Source organism: Oryx dammah, unplaced genomic scaffold (genome assembly GCF_014754425.2).
Source record: "Oryx dammah isolate SB20612 unplaced genomic scaffold, SCBI_Odam_1.1 HiC_scaffold_10, whole genome shotgun sequence".
NCBI lineage: Eukaryota > Metazoa > Chordata > Mammalia > Artiodactyla > Bovidae > Oryx > Oryx dammah.
Genome location: NW_024070194.1, coordinates 60,319,497 through 60,338,272, shown reverse-complemented (window position 1 = coordinate 60,338,272; position 18,776 = coordinate 60,319,497). Strand labels below are relative to the sequence as shown.

General features: G+C 48.3%; 1 protein-coding gene across 1 annotated transcript in view; it reads right to left on the bottom strand.

The window, feature by feature from the left end:
• Window positions 1-10,685: 10,685 nt before the first annotated feature.
• Window positions 10,686-18,776, bottom strand: part of DNAJC1 (DnaJ heat shock protein family (Hsp40) member C1) — a 193,601-nt gene continuing 185,510 nt past the window's right edge. The window contains exons 10-12 of the mRNA XM_040248587.1: window positions 16,301-16,349; window positions 14,586-15,007; window positions 10,686-12,735 (exon numbers count right to left, since the gene is read on the bottom strand). Of these exons, the coding sequence (XP_040104521.1) occupies window positions 12,667-12,735; window positions 14,586-15,007; window positions 16,301-16,349 (540 nt within the window). The 3' untranslated portion in view covers window positions 10,686-12,666. The remainder of the gene's footprint in view (window positions 12,736-14,585; window positions 15,008-16,300; window positions 16,350-18,776) is intronic.

Here is an 18,776-nt window from a genome sequence, read left to right as displayed (position 1 = left end):
CCCTCACCCCACCTCTTTTCTGTGAGTTAGATTTGTTCTTTTAATAAGATTCCACATATGAGATCGTACAGTATTTTGTCTTTGTTTGACTAAATTCACTTAGCAAAATGTCTTCAAGGTCCATCCATGTTGTCATGATAGCAGGGTTTACTCCCTTTTTTATGGTTGAATAATATTCCATTACACACGCATGCGCACGCACACACACATGTACATAACACAGCAACTTCATCCATTAATGGGCATTTAGATTATTTCCATGTCTTGGCTAATATGATTAATGCTGCTATGAACATATAAGGGTATAGATATCTCTTCAACATAAGTGTTTTTGTTTCCTTTGGAATTGTTCCCAGAAGTGAGATTGCTGGATCAGATGGTAGCTTGATAATAGCCATCTAGCAGGCATGAGGTGATAACTCATTGTGGTTTTGATTTGCATATCCCTAATGATTTAGTGAGGTTGAGGAACTTTTCAAATGACTTTTTATATATCTGTTGGCCATTTGTAGGTCGTCTTTGGAAAAATGTCTGTTGCAGTTCTTTGCCCATTTTAAAATTGGATTTTTCCCCCCTATGAAGTTGTATGAGTTCTTTGTATATTTATTAATCCCTTATCAGATACATGATTTACAGATATTTTTTCCCATTCTGTAGGTTGTCTTTTCAGTTTGTTGTTATATCTTCTTGATGGATTGACCCGTTTTTCATTATAGGCTGACCTTCTTTGTCTCTTTTTAGTTTAAAATCTGTTCTGTCTGATATATAAGTATAGCAACCTCTCCCTGCTTCTTTTTGGTTACTTCTGCTTGAGATGTCTTTTTCCGTCCCTTCACTCTCAGTTAAATATCTCAAAGACTAAAGCAAGTCTCTTGTAGGCAGCAGCATATTGTTGTATCATTTTTTAAAAAATCCATTCAGGCATTCTTTTGTTTTTATTGGAGAATTTAATCTATTTTTGTTTACAGTAGTTGTTGGTAGATACGGACTTAGACTGTGGCCACTTTGTTGATTGTTTTCTGGCTGTTTTGTAGACCCTTTGTTCCTTTTTCTTTTTCCTGCTGTCTTGTTCTGTGTTTTGAGGTCTTTGGGGATCAGTATGCTTTGACTTCTCCATCATTTTCTTTTTGGTGTAATTACTACAGATTTTTCTCATGTGGTTACATGAAAATTATAACACACCCTATTTTAAACTTACACAGCTTAACTAAACTTACACAGCTTAAGTCCTAAGCTTCACCCTTTTACTTCTCCTCCCTTCACATTTTACTGTTACAGTTTACGTATTTTTCATATTGTGTATCCAATAACAGATTTTTGTAGTTATGGTTCTTTTTACTGTTTGTTTTTTAACTTTGAGTTGTAAGTGAATTATGTGCCACCATACTGTATTACAGAATCTACTTTTGAATGTATGTTTACAAATACCAGTGAATGTCATGCTACCTTCCTTTATTTTTACAATGTTAGTTAGCATCCTTTTACTTCCACTCAACTCCCTGAGCTTTTCTTGTAAAGCATGTCTCCTGGTGATGGACTCCCTCAACTTCTGCTTGTTCAGGAAAATCTTTATCCTTCCTTCATTTCTGAAGGACACTTCGGCTGGATACAGACTTCTTGGTTGACAGTTTTTTACTTTCAGTATTTGGAATGTATCACCCATCTTTCCTGGCCTGAAGTTCCTTTTGGGAAATCTGCTGATAGTCTTAAAAATGAGATTTCCCTTGTATGTAACTTCTCTCTTGTCTTTTCCAGAATTATTTGTCTTTGACTTTTGATATTTATAATGTGTCTCAGTGTAGCCCTGTTTAGGTTCAACCTGTTTGGGGTCTTTTGGACCTTGTGGATCTGTTCATACCTCTCCCTAGGTTTGGGAGTTTTTAGCATTATTGCTTTGAATATGCTTCCTGTCTCTTTCACTTTCTCCTGAAATTTCCATAATGCAGATGTGGGTTCTTTGATTGTGTCCCACAAGGCTTTCTTTACAGTTTTTCACTTTTCCCCTTGTGTTCCTCTGACTGGGTAATTTCAAATGTCCTGTCTTCTAGGTCAGGATGATTCTTTCTCCTGCATCTTCATCTTTTTAAAGCTGTTGAATCCTTCAGTTGTGTTTTTCAGCTCTAGGATTTTTTTTTTAATGGTTTCTATTTCTTTGTTGAACTTCTCATTTTGTTCACAAATTGTTTTCTAAATTTTGTTTATAGTTTTGTGTTCTTGCAGTTCCCTTAAGAGGATTATTCTGAATTCTTTGACAGTTCATAGATCTCCATTACTTTAGTGTCAGTTATTAGTTTACTTTGGTGACGTCATGTTTATGTGAATTTTTGTGAGTAAATGGGCTTGTCCTTCCAGGTTTTACAGGTTTGTTTTGGGAGAGACAGCTTTTCACCAGTCAGCTCTGTTGAGGTTTCTGGATGTGTCTGCTGGTAATGCTTGTGGGCAGGTGGGGCCTGCTATATTAGTGTCTGTTTTGGGGCAACACCACCCCTGCCCAGAGCCCTGAAAGGTGGGAGGGCAGGGGTGGTGTTGCTGCTGAGAGGTCTTGGATAGGAATTCTGACTTGTTTCCCTGCCCTAGTAAGGCTGTAGGATGGGCTTTGCTGTTACCTAGGACCTCTGGTCAGGTTTATCCGGCTATTGAGACTGGGTACTATACACAGTAGTAAGCAGAACTCCGAGTTAGCTTCCCTCCCTGGTGGGCACCGTTGTTTAGGCCTCCTAATTAGGCCAGACGGCACTGAACTCCAGAGAAGCACGGGCCGTGCACTAAGTGCCACTGTAAGCATGGCTCTGGGGTGGGCCACCCACATCCCAGGATGGGATGTGCTCCTGTTAGGCTCCCTGGGTAAGCGCTTGTTTTTAGCAGTGGGTGGGGGTACAAATTGGTTCCCCTGCCCAGGCAGAGTGGGAGAACTAGCTCCAAGAAGGTAAGGCTCTTGCGTTCTTGACTTAAGCCCACCTGTGTCTCAAGTTCCCTGGCTGAATAGGGCCACTGGATGTGTTCAGCAGAACTCTGCTTGCCCAACTAGGCTCCAGGGTTGCTGGGCTGTGCCGGCTTTCCTGCGTTCTCTTCACGCTCTCTGGGCAGGTGGGCCGGGGAGCTGCTCTCAGCAGTGGGCGGGGGGTGAATGAGGGCCCTCTGTCTTCCCAGCATCCTCTCTGGTGGGCGGGGCTCTGAGTGAGCTCGGGCCTGAGCGGCGGGAAACTGACTCCAGTCCCGGCGTCCGGCTCGCTGCCCTGCTTCACTCGCCGCCGCAGGAGGGCGGAGCTGCCGAGAGCCACTTCTCCCTGGACTCTGCAGGTAGGAGTTCAGTTGGCCAAGGCTGGCTGTTAGCCCCGGTGCCGTCTCCACCACAGCGGACGAGGCTTTGAGGCCCTCAGATTCCCCTGCTCCTGAGGAGGTGGAGCTGGAGTAGACGTTCCTGTGAAGCGTCCCATGGTGCCGGGGTGGGGCTGGATATCCACCTAGGCTCCCTCGGAGGCGCAGGGTGCCTCTGGGTGGCGCTGTGCTGGCCCTGAGGCAGTGGCTGCATTTTTATTACTCGTAATAATTAAGGCCAGTGGTGTGGACGGAGCTTCAGACTCAACCCCTTCCCGCCAGGTCTAGGGTTTTTTAGGGGCGTCTTATGAGGACAGTGAGGTCAGAGGCCTTGTGTCACCTGCTTGGTGACGTCTGTCTTGTTTGGAGAAGATGAGCTCCTGACGCCCTGGTGCCCTTGGTGTGGGTGGGTTCCAGGAGCCTCTGTGCTTCGTGCTTTGGTGTCGGTGTGGTTGCATCTTGGGGTTGTTGAATCTCGGGAGTAGAGTCCATGCACCGTGGAGGGCAAACCACCCTGCGGCCTGCTGGTTAGGTGACACAGAGCGCCCCGCAAACCGCTGGTGCAGAGAGGAGGGAATGACCACAGTGGAGAAGACAGGAAAAGAAGACACATCAGTAAAGCTGTATTCGTACTTGGTAAAAAGTGAGTTCTTTTTTTTTTACACACAGTTAGCTTTAACCAGAGGCATTTAAGTTAAAGAGAAACTCGTGGTTGCGGGCTCTCAGTGAGCATCCGAATCACCTGTGGTCCTTGTAGAGTCCTTTATCTCAGACTTACAGAACCACAGTATACTGATCTGTGTAGAGTATGCTGGTCTGTGTAACTGGGTCCTGCTTGTTAAGTGTTGAATGAGTAAGGAAAACCGGTTTAGGCTTTTCACTTTATTAAGGAGCACATTTTAGGTTTCTGGTACACAACTGGAAAATAGTTATCAGATTCTGGAAAGTCTTGTCCCTCCCAAGACTGAAGACAGGAGCTCATTGGCAGCCTCCTCGGTTTTCACTCTGAGTCATTGACTCCAAACAAAACATCACTGGCCACCTTTTCATTTCTTGTATAAGAAATGAAATATATATTTCATTTATATACTTACACTTTCATTTATATACTTATATATCCGTGTAGTCACTTGTCTTGGCTGTTTGTCTTGGTGTGATTCTCCATGCTTTAGTCCCTTTTCTAACTTACCTGAGGTTCTGGGTAATTCCACCCCCGCAAATGGCATGCTCCTGGGCTGCTGCTCCCTGCTTCCCTGTTGTTGAGTTTCATTCTGAGAAGTTTCTGAGCACCTGCTGCTTATTGCCCACCACAGACCCTTGGGAAAGGGTGCTCTGCATGGACGCGGGGTTCTGTGGGCTGGTTCCCATCGAGACTTCTGTGCAGGTGTGCTCGCTCATGGGGTCAAGAGCAGGCATTGGACATGAGTGCCCAGAAAACAAGTCTCCATGCTGTTTTCTTCAGCTCTCATCAGCCAATCAGAAGACGCGATAACCACTGACTCAGGATGCTCCCCAAGACAGAGTGCAGAGCCCTTGGCATTGTAGGCACAAGTGCCTTACAGCTAAATGGAACTCTGCTTTTAAAAGTAGGGGATGGACTTGTGTTTCGAATGTGAACACTTCAATGAGACAAATACCATTAACCTTAAATTTACTCAGTGAAAATGAAATATACATTGATCATGCCAAGTTTTGCTATACATTAAAGTAGGCTTTTCCAAATGAAATAGTTGTGAACTTTTGCAAACATTGGGAAACCATTAGGTTTGTCAAGTAATTTTACCTTGTTAGGAATTCATGCCAACTGTTCCTCCACTTACAGTCCCATCCCTCACATTATTGGCATCAAAGGAAATGTCTCTTTCTTACTGATAAGTGAATGTTGACAATCCTGTAAGTTCAGTAAGGACTTCTGTGAGCTGTCTTTGGTCACAGTTCAGGCTTGGCAAGTTTATGCTTGGAGACAGAGTCTCCGTGGTGCCGGGACAGCCTCGCGGCTGTGGCCCCTCTCTGGCCCCAGACCCCTGGCTGCTTTGGGCCTGGCGCCCCGCAAGGACGCAGAACTGGGGAAGAGACAAACTGCCAATGTTCCCCAGCGTGCACATCCACCTCAGGGTGCTGGTAAGTAACACTGTTAGGTGTTATGGTTAATACATTTTTTAAGTGACAAGTTATCATGACCGCTTTTCAAACAATTGCAAGACTTGGCTCTGCATCAATTCCCAGGCAGCAGCTGGGACATCTCCCACTCGTCCTTCCCCCCCGCACCCCCAGACCCCGAGTGCGGGGCCTTGGAACTTGTCACTCTCTCCTTACCAACCTGACGGCACCAAAAAACTGGCGTAATGTTACCGACCAGAGTTCTTGGCTTCCTTAATCATTAGAAATTAATCAGAGGCCAGACTGGAAATACAGGTGAGGCTTTACTGGGGCCCCTCTGTAGCTGGGGGGGTGGGAGAGGGACAAACAACAGGTTCCCTTGCTCCCTCACTGAGGCGGGGTGAGCTTGTTTCTTACATGGGGTGAGAGTAGGGGTGATTTACATGGTTTGCCAACCCCTTAAATTGTGGTGTGTGCAGGGGGCATGCATAATACTCTTCTCTTGCTTCAGGAACCCTGTTTTTTGTTCCTGGTTCTTCAAAAGTGGCAGTTGGATTTTTTGATCTCTTTGTATGTTTGGGGTTCAGAATTTGTCCTAACTGCTCATGCACACACTCATTTTTAGTCCCATACAGTTTCTTTGTATTTTGTTGCTGGAGGAGAGGTGTGTCCAGGTGGAAACACTGCAGCAAAGGGTCCCAGGCCTGTCTCCATGGGACCGGAAACTTTTGAAGGTTCCGATGAAATCAGGTGGAGGGTGGGGAAGAAAGGCATGTTTGGGTCCCTTGGGGGATGACCCCTGAGTAGAATGGGAAAGAAACAGCAGGGTGTTTCCACCAAGCAGAGGCTTTTAGAGGCAAGGAATGAACAGACTCCCATTGCCAGTTCCAGACTGAAGATGCCTTGTCTTGGTTCTGTTGGAGGACTTCTAACCTCTGATTTCCAGGGAGGGGACCCAGAGGGGCAGAGAGGATGGTACTTGGGGAATCGGCGCACAGGAAGGCTGTCCCCGTCGGGGCCAGTGCAGACAGTGTGGCTGACAGCTGCGAGGAGGGAGCGCTGGAGGCAGGCCTTTGGGGGCCACGAGATTCAAAAGGCAGGAGGGAGATGAAGCCCCTGCACAGGATCTGAGGAGGAGCCTGGAAGGCTCCCTGTTTTCTTGAATTTACCCCCATTTCATTCTGTAAAAACTTGAAGCTGCAGAAAATTGAAAGGTGACACTGCTGGTCATCAGGACTGAAGATCCAACTTGAAATCAGCCCCCTGGTGAAAACGCCTCCTGGATCCAGCGGTTAGCAAAGGTGTGTGGTGACGTGACTGGAAGAAGTTTGGGTGGCGTGAGAGGCAGCTGACAGGACGGGTCACGTGGCCAGGCAGCCAGAGGCCCGAGGCGCAAGAAGGCACCTTGTGGTTGGCGGCCGTGAACACGTTCCGGCTGTGCCAGTCTTTCTGAAGTTTAAAGCAAGACGTTCACTTTTTTGCTGGTGGAATTAATTTGGTTTTCCTCAAATTGTGATTGATGCATCTGCTGTTTCTTACTTGGCTCAATGAACAAGCAGACGGATTAATTAGGAGATTTTACATTTTTGGCACCGCCACTGCTCTGCCACAGTGATCTTGCTAGTTCTCCCAAAACAAGTACGGACAGGTGTTTCCACAGCTGAACGTGTGTGTGTGTGTGTGTGTGTTGGTCTGTGAGAAACTAAGGTGCACAGTGTCTTTGCAAACTCTTGGTGGGGTGTGGCCACCCGTGAAGGTGGAGTGGGGCTTGGCCCTGGGTGCTCCCGGAGCTCCGGGAACAACCTGATGCGCCCTCCGGCTGCTTCCCCTCCCGCCCTCTCTGTGCCCTCTGCCCCTTCCCCCCCCAGTTCTCCTCCTTCCCTGGCTCTGGGGGAAGCCGCGCAGCTGCCCAGACTGGCGAAGGGCTGGTCCCCGTCATGGGCCTTGCTGCTGTTTCAAGAACTGGCCTCTTCCATTTGCAGATCAGGTGGCCTTGTTTACCGCAGTGTGAACCTTTGACACTTTGATTGCAGGCCTCAGTGCTCAGTCTTGGGTTTTACTGGGGACCGAGAGCAGCTCCACGGCCAGGCCCGTGACCTCATAAACACTGGCCCTCCCGCCTGCAGCGCTCTCAGCTTTGTGCTTCTCGAGTTCTTGGAAGTTCTTGCTTCTGATTTATGACCCATGTTTAACTCCTCCCTCAGAATGGTCCTCCATCTCTGCACCTCTGGCTGTGGTTTGTTGTCAGTGTCCAAGCTGAGACCGGGAAGGAGGTGTTAGGCGGCCCCTCCTCACCCCAGGCTCTGCTCCTGGAGGAAATGGCCCTGTCAGCCCTCTCTCCCCGACCCTTGCTGCTCAGCCCACTGTAGACAGTGGATGTCTCTGCTCCAGGCACTGGTGCTGAGTGGGGAGCAGGGGTGGTGGTTTGGAGCTGACTGGTCCCAGGATTAAAGCATGTTTGGGTTCATTGGCACAATGAGGTCCTGTCCCACCCCAGGCTGGAACCCTCCTCTCTCCTGTGTGGAAAGAGCCTTGGGCAAGAGTCCATGTCCAGTGCTTCTATTCCAGTGTTGACATAATCGGACAGATCTCAGTGCAGCCAAAGAGGAGGAGTCCATCGGGGCCTCCTATGCCAAGCCTCTTAACACAGGAGACCAGCTGGGCTCAGGTGTCTAGAGGCATCTGTCACTGCAGGAACATCTTCCTTCGTGAGACAGATTGGAACCAAGATAATTTGGGATAAACGATTTGATATTTTATCTTAAATTCTACAAAACATTTCTTTTTGAGTAATAGAAAACATGACTGTTCATTTTCCTTTGTAACTTAGGACAGGCAAAATAAAAAGATAACTCCCTCAAACATGGAAAGTAAGCTTCTGGTTACCAAAAAGGAAGGGCATGGGGAGGGATACATTAAGAGTTTGAGATTCAAATGACTGTATATAAAATAAACAAGATCCTACTCTGTAGCACAGACAACTATATTCACTATCCTGCAATAAGCCATAATGGAAAAGAATATGAAAAGGTTTATATATATATAAAACTGAATCAGTTTGCCGTACCACCAGAAAGTAACACAACATTGTAAATTCGCTATACTTCATTTAAAAAGATAACCCTCTCATATCTTTGTTCATTTCATCTGTAAAAGTAAGATTTCTTTTTAAACTGTACTAATCAAAGATGGGCTTAATCAAGTTAAACTCCTGAAGTAATCCAGGGGACACTGAGCTTCTGGCTTCTGACAGGTGGTGACGGCAAGAGATGAGCAGTCAACTTTCCCTGCAGAAGAATTTGGTGTCTTTTTTCATTTCTGGAGTGGGAGGACATGGGGTGCTTGAGGAAGGGAGCTGGGCTCGAGGGTCCCTGCCGAGGCTGGGGCGGGGGTGTCAGAGCCAGTGAAGGAGAGGAGCTGCCTACTCACCCCACTTCCGGCGGGGGGACCGGCCCGCGGTGCTCTTTGGACACGGCTCTTTGAAACACTGGTAGCTTCCCCCTGGGGATCTGATTGCTAAAGTGGTTTCCCTTTTTCTGTTCTACACGAAGCCATTCTTTTTTCCCCCAGACCAGAGGAAAATAATCGCAGCCGCTCAGTTTTACAGCGTGTTAATTTAGCTCCCTGGTGAATAAAGTCGAAGGCTGAAGGCCAAGCAGTTTACTCAAACAGGAGGCTGGGACTCCTGCCAAGACAGTGGGGTGGCTTCCAGGCCGCGCTGTGATCCGAGCTACAGGTGGAGGCACAGGCGGCCGGCGGGGAAGGGGGGCCCGCGGCAAGCAGCTGAAGGGGCCGGTGGGGGCGGCGGGGAGGTGAGGGGGGAGCAAGGGTCCCCGCCTGGCTACAGGAGACCCCATCGGGTTGGCTCCCACGCAGGCGGCCGTGTCCCAGGGGGTGCCAGGGCTCACTTGCCCTCTGTCCTCCAGCTTTCTCAGCCCAAACTGGGCAAAAGAAATGCAGAAGCCACGCACTCATGAGGTGGGGCTGAGGCGGGACCGCTTGGACCTCACAGACAGGTGACCATGTGAAGTGCGCTCTGAACTGGGTCCAGGGAGGACCCAGTTCAAACCGGGGCCGTCCCTGGCTGCTTGGGACACGCAGTTACCCCGTGAGTACAGAACGTCATAATTTAAACTGTGCCCTTTAAGATTTAGGAAGAAACTTAATTGCTGAAGCAAACAACTGCAGCTCCGCTATAGGTGTAAGGGGCTGAAGTGGTTCATATTTTAAAGGGGTTCTTTCTCCACTTTCAAGGGGTGGGTGGACTTGGTGTGGGGGTGGGGCTGGCACATACCAAGAGGCATTTTTAAGGCGTCCAGAACACTGACCAGGAACGCTGCTTATGATATTTCTAAAACTGAGAAGGGAACTCCGGAAGACTTGGCCTATGGGCAGCAGTATTCCAGTCGAGACAGAGCTTGTCTTGTGGGGCCAGGATGTTTGCCAGGCACTCGTGGGTCAATCAAGGGGACAAGAGCGTGAGACTTCTAGGTGGTTCCCACGGCAAGTGTCACAGAAAAACCTGTCATTCTCCTGGAGTCTCAGTGAGGAAGCATCATCAGGCAGAGCCAGGAAAGCAGCCAGCCCTGCTGATCCGAGTGCCAGGTGACAGCACCTGGCCTCAGAGCAGCGCTGGCTCTGGTGGGAACCTGCTCCAACAGTAGGGGCCTGGTGAGCACACACAGAAGAACGTGAGACGGGACTTGAAAACCGGTGCTCTCACTGGTGTAAAGAACAGAACCATCAGCCCTTGCCCCAGTGGATAAAGTAAATGAAAATCACTCTGGGAGAAAAGGCTCAGGCTTCCGAGAGGATGGGGGCAAGACCCTGAAGCCCGTGGGGCTGGAGGTGCAGCTGGGGGGTGTGCCAGGGCCAGGTGACACCTGCCGCCTGTCGCTCTGCCGGGGTCTGAGTTGGGTGGAGCTCCCAGGTAAAGTCCTGGACCTCTTGTCAGAGGCGAAGTCTGGGGGTTCTTGTACCATGTGGGTCCGCCATGGCTATCATTAGAGTAAACACACCAGCAGAGACTAGAGTTAACCTTTCTGGGTGAGAAACCCTTCAGGGGCATCTAGTGAAAGATGTGGACCACACAACCAAAAGGAAAAGGTTGTGCATACCATGTGCTGGGTTCCCAGACCCCCAGGAATCCACACAGGGCCCGAGATTCCCACCCGTGAGGGGCCAAATGAGCATGTGACAGGCTGGTGGCCTGTCAGCTGTCACGCGTGTCAGCAGCCACTGAAAATGATAGCAACAGGGAGTCCGGATGGTCAGATAGAAAAGGAACATTTATTTTTTTTCAACAAGCCAGACTGTCATCATAACAACCTGTGTTGCAGCCACCATTAGTCTATTTTTCCAGACAAGGAGTTGAGACAAAGAGGTAAAACAAGGCACTGATGTCACACAGCTCGGCCTTGGAGGTGTGAGTAGACAGAGGTCACAAGGCAGGGCTTTGAGGGGGTGGATTTGGGGAGGGATTCCTTGGGAGTCAGGAAGGGCAGGGGGGCCAGGCCTGGTCCCCACATGACCTGTCAGAAACCTCCTTTGGAAGCACCCATGGGTCTCCTGTGTCCTGCTTTGCTCTTGAACCCTCCCCTCCAGGCCCACTGGTTCTACCTCAACAAAACTAGCCGCTCTGTGTCCCCTGAATAGGAGCGGCCATGCAGAAAGGGCCCCTTTCTGGTTTTAGAGGGACTGGTGGCAGGGGCAGTCAGCAGGACAAACCATGCTGGAGACACCTCCTTAAAGAGTATGCAGAAGATGATGATGTAGGCAAATTAGGACCTTTTATCTTGAATTGTACCTCTTAAGGCATCGCTGGACCCGTGTGAGGCTCTCCCAACACTGGAAGCCCAGAAACCTTGTAATGGGATTTGGGCGTGCATGTAACAGAGACCCAGTTCAAAGCACCATAAGTGAAAAGCATGATCTTGATACAGAATGTCACAGCTGGACAGACAAGCTGTGTGAAAGACAGGCTGATGCTGGACCAAGAGCCAGAATGGACCCAGGGCCTGGCAAGCCACTAGAACTGTCCCTCATGATTCCCTCTGAATCAACTTTTTTCACTGAGACACCCCATATGAATGGGGATCAGGGCTTGTCCCTCAGTGAATGCAGTCACAACCTCACAGCCCCACTGGCTCCAGGAGAAAGTCCTTGGGCAGAAACTGTTGGCCCTGGTGCCACCGTGACAGGCTCCTGACCTGCAGGCAAGGCACCCCCCCCACACCCCGTCTCCACCCCCAGATGAGACTCAAGGGCTGTTGCCCAAGGACTCAGTTCGTGGAAACAATGACCTGGAGCTGTTTCTCCACTGCTCTTCTTGATGTCTCAAGTGGTCTGGTCCCTCACAGCACCAGAGGCGGGCTGACCTGGGGCCACGTGTCCTGCTCAGGCTAGGTTACAGAGCCAGTGCCGCCCAAGCCTGCTCTGGAAACCTCACTTCAGTCATTGGAGAAAAACCATGTCTGTATGGATATTTTATCAGATCACCTCCCTGAAATGTGTCCTGGTGATCTTAATGGTTTTTAAGTTTAGGCAGTTTGTACTTTAGCAAACTATTTCCAAGTCCTGAGCAAATGACATATTTAAAAAGGAGTGCACAGCTGATGGTGACGGTTCATTCAAAATTAACAACAGCACAAAATAGTGACTTTTAACTTGGATGTTGAAAAGTGGGACCCAAAGTCATCATATCCTAAAAACATTGCCTATGTGTTCTCTGGAAATTCTATAGTTGGGGATGTATTTCTGCAAATCACAATTACCTATGTCTGTGTGCATCTAGACATTTTTTTTTTAGATACATATAATGTATCCATATATTATAATTACATATATTAATCTACATATTAATACATAGAGTTAAGATAACCCCACATTACTGCTAGCTAGCTCAATAAAAACACCAGCATCCTGCTACACATCAACTGGTGTGATCTACTCATGTTCCTTCATACATTTGCCTGACTGTTAGAAAAGCACTATTCTGTTTGTCCCCAGGAAATTAAGCTTTGCAGTGATGAGAGAGAAAATAATCTATAAAATACCCCAATCTGTTTTTCTGGTAACACAGTATGTTTAAACAATGTAGCACAACGTTTATTTTAAAATTTTAATTTTTTTTTTTTTCACTAAGGCACATGACGTATAGAAATACTGAGGTACAAAATGTAAATTTCTGCATAAGATTTTTAAAATATCCTTTTGGAAAATGGAGGTAAACAACATCTTCCAGAGGATTCAGCTTCTAGCTTGTTTTTTCTTTTGAACCAGTTCAACCAGCAGCTTGTATCTGGCGATACAGTCTTCCTGGAGAGAGAGAAAGAGGGGGTGGGGTGACAGTTACCATCAGTGTGCCCCTTGCGGGGTTAGCCCGCCCTGCCCAGTCCTGACCAGGGGCTGTCCTGTCGGCCTGGACCTCCCGGAGCATGCCCTGCTCTCCTTGGCGCACCCCAGCACCAGAGGGTCTTCCAGCCCCTCAGGCTGCAGAACTGGTAGCTTAAGACCCAGCTGCCTGTCGCTGCCATTCCTTGGGGTGAAGACCCTGATGAAGCACAGAGCGGCCTCACTGCTCCCTTGTGTATCACAGGGTACTTTCCAGAACCATCTCTGTTTCTGTTCAGAAACACCCCGGAGGCACCGTAACCCTTCACTAACTTAAGGTCATGTGGGAAACCAGGTAACTGGTTTGTGGTCTGCTGCAGATGACTTTATCAGCTGTCCGGGACAAAGAACGAGTGTTCACTCTCCTCCTGGGTTTTGGCTTTAGCAGTGTTCTGAGAGAAACATGTAACAAGTGCCTCTTCTGCATCCCCAAGGACCACCTGCCTAAAATATCAGCCTTTTCCTAACTATTATGCCCCTGGCAGAGCCAAGTGTGAGATGTGGTGCTCAGCAGCCCAGCGCTCCACTGGAGGATGCAGGGGCTCTGAGCAGCAGGCCTGCCCGGGCAGCGTCGGCGGCCTGGCTCCTCTCTCAGGCCCCAGTCACCCAGTGGCTTGTGGGCCACTTCTGGGGAGTCACCCAGGGGCAGTGAGCCAGCAGGGGTGGCTGAACCTCCCCTGGACCTGGTTCTGATGTCAGGCTTAAAGGGAAGGAGCCCTATGCAGGACATTCCTCCCTGAAACAGGAAGGTTTCCAAACCCCCAAGGCAGTGAGTCTGAGCATCCCACCCCCAGGAATCCATGGTTGCAGCACCTTCATTTTAAGCCACTGTCGATTCATCCCACCTGTAAATGCCTGTGTACCCACAAATGCTAGAGGAATTCAGGGAAAATCATTTCTTCTGGCAAATCAGTTGGAGGGGCTAGGAAGGAGCTGTGTTTCTTAAACAGATCAACTGCTAATGGTTTATTTTTCTCCTCAGGAATTCTCAACTTCATTAAAGGAGATAAACTAGACCTATACACATGGGGGCATCTATGGCCACAAGCTAGATTTTCCAACACTGAATTTCAATTTAAAAAAAATGTAAATGAACATCAGTGTGCCCATAGGCTACTGAGTGGTGGGCACAGGAGGCAGCAGAGATTGGCTCTTTTGATTTCTCAGTGTTCCTGGTGTCTCAGACAAAGGGTGTGGGTACGAGAAAAGCAGCCCAGGAAACTGTGTGTGAGGTAGGGCCAGAGTTGAGATCATATGGGAGGCTCCGCACTGTCAGCGCGGAAGCCGGGGTCGGGTGGTGCCTGCCTCTCCACAGGGGCGGCCGCCCGCTCTGAGCTGGTGTCGGGGAACCCTCTGCGGACGTGTTTAAGGAGCTGTAAACGGGGCGGACAGCGCTGCAGGGATAAGCGGGATCCTGGTCCTGGTGTCCACCTGTCAGTCCCTCCCCCGGCCCAGCCCCCACTGGCAGAGCGAAGGCTCCAGAAGGTCGGCAGTATTGTCACAGGGAACTTTATGTTCTGTGCATGGGGTTTTTGATGAGAAAAAATAACTGGTCGCTGTAATGATGACACTTAGACTCTCGACCTCATTTATGCTCAGTCAGGGGCACAGATTCACACACTGTCAGAGGCAGCCTACTGGAAGGCAGCTGGCAGGGGAAGGACGGGTTGGATAGAAAGGATAGGAGGCGGCGTGAGATGAGGGACGGGCGGGTGGGGCCACAAGCCGCTTCCCTGTGTCTGGAGCCCCCAGAGGCCCTTCCGGGCGTCACCCACCTTGCTCTTGGATGGGACACACTTGGCTATCTTGTCCCAGCGGTCAGAGGATCCCCTCGGGTACTGCTGTAACGCTAGTTCCAGAAGCTTCTGTTGGTTCTGAGTCCAGGGCTCCTCTGCGGCGCGCGCGCGCTCTCTCTGCTGGCTCTCCTCGTCACTGGACTGCTGCTCTGACAGGTCGAAGTCCTTCTGCCTCTTCCCCCGGACGCGCTCCTCCGGCTCGGGGGGCCGGGCCGGCCTCCGCCTCCGCGGCCGGCTCTCCTCCGCGGCCTCTGCCCCCGGCTCGGCCGCCTCCTCCTCCTCCTCCGTGGCCGACTGGGCCTCTTCCCGCTGGGTGATGATGCTGTCCGGCAAGGCTGCGGTGGGCCTGGTGGGCCTGGGGTTCTGAGCTGTGGATCTGAGTTCCGAGAGCCTGACCATCCCTGTGTGGAGGGACACACGGGGAGAGGCAAAGTTGGTTCAGGGAATAAGAGCCGCGGTGGTGTGGCCGCCGCAGCAGACAGTGGTGAGGCATTTTGCGTGTATCTTACTGAACGTTCCCAGTATTCTAGAAAGACAGCCATCGCTACCCCAGTTGTACAGGGGAGGGACGTCACCCTCGGCAGCCGCAGAGCTGGGATCCGAACTCGCTTCTGTCTGATTCCGGGCCATGGTCCTCCTCCCACTCTGAGGAACAGGGGCCTCCAGAGTCGGCTGTGATCAGAGGAAGTGCAGGGACTAACCGCCTACTTTCTAGGTTAGGAAGGATGTTCTTCAGGACCCAGGGTTGCTGCTAACTCCACGAGTGTCAGCAGACTGAATGTCAGACCCTTCACTGGGCTCGCTGATGGCCTGGGGCCCTGCGCCACCGCCACCCACAGGCGTCACCTCAGAGACCCCCCAAATGTTCAACCACGCCTTTCCTGCCCTCCTCACATACTCCTGACCCCTCCTACTCTCTAGAAAGACCGGTCCACGGCCCACCCAACTCCCCGCTGCCTTTTCAAGAGCATGTTTCTGGAGACCGTCTTGGAGGGGAGCGTCTTTCACGGAACGCTCTTTGCCGGTCCCTGCCTTCACGCCAGACCAACAGCTGTCCTGGTGGGAAAGCAATCGAGAATGCCCTCCCCCTGAGCCCTTAGCATCCACGCCCTGTCCTCCCCAGGGAGACTTTTCCAGATCTCAGGGTTTGCTGAGATCTTGCTGGTTGCTGGCTGGTTACATCGAGTACAGGGACCTGTATTTAAGTAGAGTTGGAAGGTTGAAGACGCACTTCTTCCTGGTTTCAAGCAAACAGTATGGGGCTCTTACAAAATTCCATTTAGTCTTTGAGAAAATGGATTCTGAAAAACAGATTGTTGGGGAAGCTGCTTGACCTCTTCTTCAGGATGCTGTGCATGTGCGGGGGCAACTGTGGTCAGTGTGGGACAACTGTGGTCAGTGTGGGACAGCTGACAGACTGGCTTTCCCATGTGTCTCCCCCCGCGCCCCCCGTACTAAAGGAGAACGAGGTTTCTACAGCTCCTCAAACTTACTGAAGTACATCTTAGCACTACTGTGTGTGCGGGGCTGGATTGGCTGGTGGGTGATTGTAAAGGGACCCTTTTTAGAGAGATGACCAGTAGAGTTCATTGGGCACAACTATTAAACACCATCATTTTTAAAGCAGTTATGAGAGAGGGGTTATTTTGAAGACAGGGCTTGAGGTCACTGGGATGGAGTGGGTGCTGACTCACCTGGGGAGCAGGTAACGGAATCCTTCAGTTGCTTGGCTTTGGTTGTTACCTGTTTCAAAATATAAAAGAGAAAACCTGACTTTCCACATGTTTACTGTAGGTGAAGTGACCTATTTCATACAAGGTCCGTGTGAAGGAACAGAGCTTACTGAATCTTAGACCTGGATGGACCCTCAGTGATCAGCTCAGTCCATTCTTTCTAACAGAAAACTGAAGCCCAGAGAGATTAAAGGAGTTGTTCCAAAATATCAGTTTAATCAAGTGGCAGAGTCAGGACAAGAACTCAGCCCATTCAGCCCCCTTACACAAGGCTGCTTCTGAGGATGTACTAGTTTTCAAAGTCATTATACGAACACATCATGTTTTTTAGGTACAGTTTCCTGAAAGAGTATCTTTCTTCACTGAAGACTTTTATACCAATGAATATTATGAACAGTGGAGAGATTTACTCTTAAGCTAATATAGAGGTCTGTCTTTGCATCCCATAAAGAAACCCTGAGAGCACTAAGATTGATCCTGGGGGAAGGACCTCTTGGTGGAGTAGGGCAGTTTGACCCAAGAACCATGAGACATTTACATATATATGCAAGTGATCCACAGAAAGAATTATTCCCTTACTTATAAATAAATGTTATTATATTGTATGTCTCACCTTACAGTTTGCTTTTTTTTTTCAGAAGTTTTTTTTTTTTTTAATTTAATGATGTCTTAGAGGTCTATAGATAGATTTCCCTTTTTAAAACTGCTATAAAATTTACATAGAGTGGAATGTACAGACTTTAAATGTACATTTCAATAAATTTTGACCAAAACATGTAGCCAACATTCTAATCAAATTATAGAACATTCCTGTTACCCTAGAATGTTTTCCCTGTGCCCCTGAGTCCATTTCAGCCCTACCACTGCTCTGATTGCTGCTATATATATATACTTTAAACAAGAGATCAAAATTAAATAAATTTTAAAATGGATAGTTTTCTGCCTCAGTGCATTTATTAAACAAGCCATTCTCTCTCCACTTATTAACTTTATTGAGGTTACATTCCATTGTGTACATGGAATACATACTTTGTATTCTATTCCCCTTAATCCATGTAAATTCTTGAACCAATATTTCACTGCTTTAAAGAAATTTGAAAGTAAAACCTCAGAAAATATCCTGTGAGCAGCTCATAGTTAGATTCTGTATTTGGTCTCGGTTCCACCTCTGGGTAACCTTGAGCTATTTCCAATCCTTTGTCTGTCTCATGTATTACCCTCTGTAATATGTGGATAAAACTGCTAATACCTTTTGTCTGTTAGGGATGTTTTAAGTTTGAAATAAGCTCTTAGCATGATACCTAGCAGATGTTAAAGGCTCAGTAAATATTACCTATTATAACTGATCTGGATCATTTGTTTTTCATTCATACAAAGGCAGAATTAGAGAAAATATTTAAAGCTGCTTAGAAACACTCTTTAATTCTATCCCCTACTTTCCACTCAACGAATGACCTCGCTTATTTATGGAAATAAATAAATGGGAAAAAACTTGAGGTTATCCAATGTAAGCTTCCCTGACTTCCAGCTTTCCCAACTCAAAACTCTGATTGTATCACCATATATCTTTCTCACATTTTATATAACCTATGATATCCTCTTGTATATTTTGAATCATCTCTAGATCACTTACAGTACCTAATACAATCTAAATGCTGTGTGAAGAGTTGCCAGTGTGATGCAAATTCATGTTTTGCCTTTTGGAACTTTCTAGATTTTTACCCCCAAATATTTTCCATGCAAGGTTGGTTTAATCTGTGGGTGTGGTGCTGACCATACCATGGGCTTCCCTAACTGCCATTAAGTCCCTTACTTAGAGATCTCTTGGCTCCTCAAACTAAACAAATCCCAACCTAAACTCATCAACTTCTCTGCTTTTCCTTCCTTTTCCTAACAGTGTTATCATCCCAGTCACATAGGCTCAAAACCGAAGGGCCAGTTTTGGGAACTTCTTTCTTCCTCTCCAGCCAGCTCCACATTCTTCACGATATTGATTCCATCTGTTCCCATCTCAGATCTCCACCACCTGTATTAGTCCTTCATTCTCTAACTTACTTAATATAATAGCCTTCTAACTGGTCTAAACCTACTTGTTAGCAGTTCTATGGAATAATATCCCTAAGGCAGAGTTCTCATCAAGTACCTCTGATGGCTCACCAGTGACCATACAACAAAGTGTTCAGTTCTTAACCTGACACACAGGGAAATCCGCAGTCTCTTTTCTTTCCTGTATATGCATCCTGTTGAACAGTGAATGCTCCCTTTTGTTGTTTAGTTGCTAAGTCATGTCTAACTATTTGCAACCCTGTGGACAGTAGCCTGCCAGGCTCCTCTCTGTCCAAAGGATTTCCCAGACAAGAAATCTGGAGTGGGAAGATCCCGCAGTGGAAAGATCCAGGGGATCTTCTCAACCGAGGAACTGAACCTGTATCTCCTG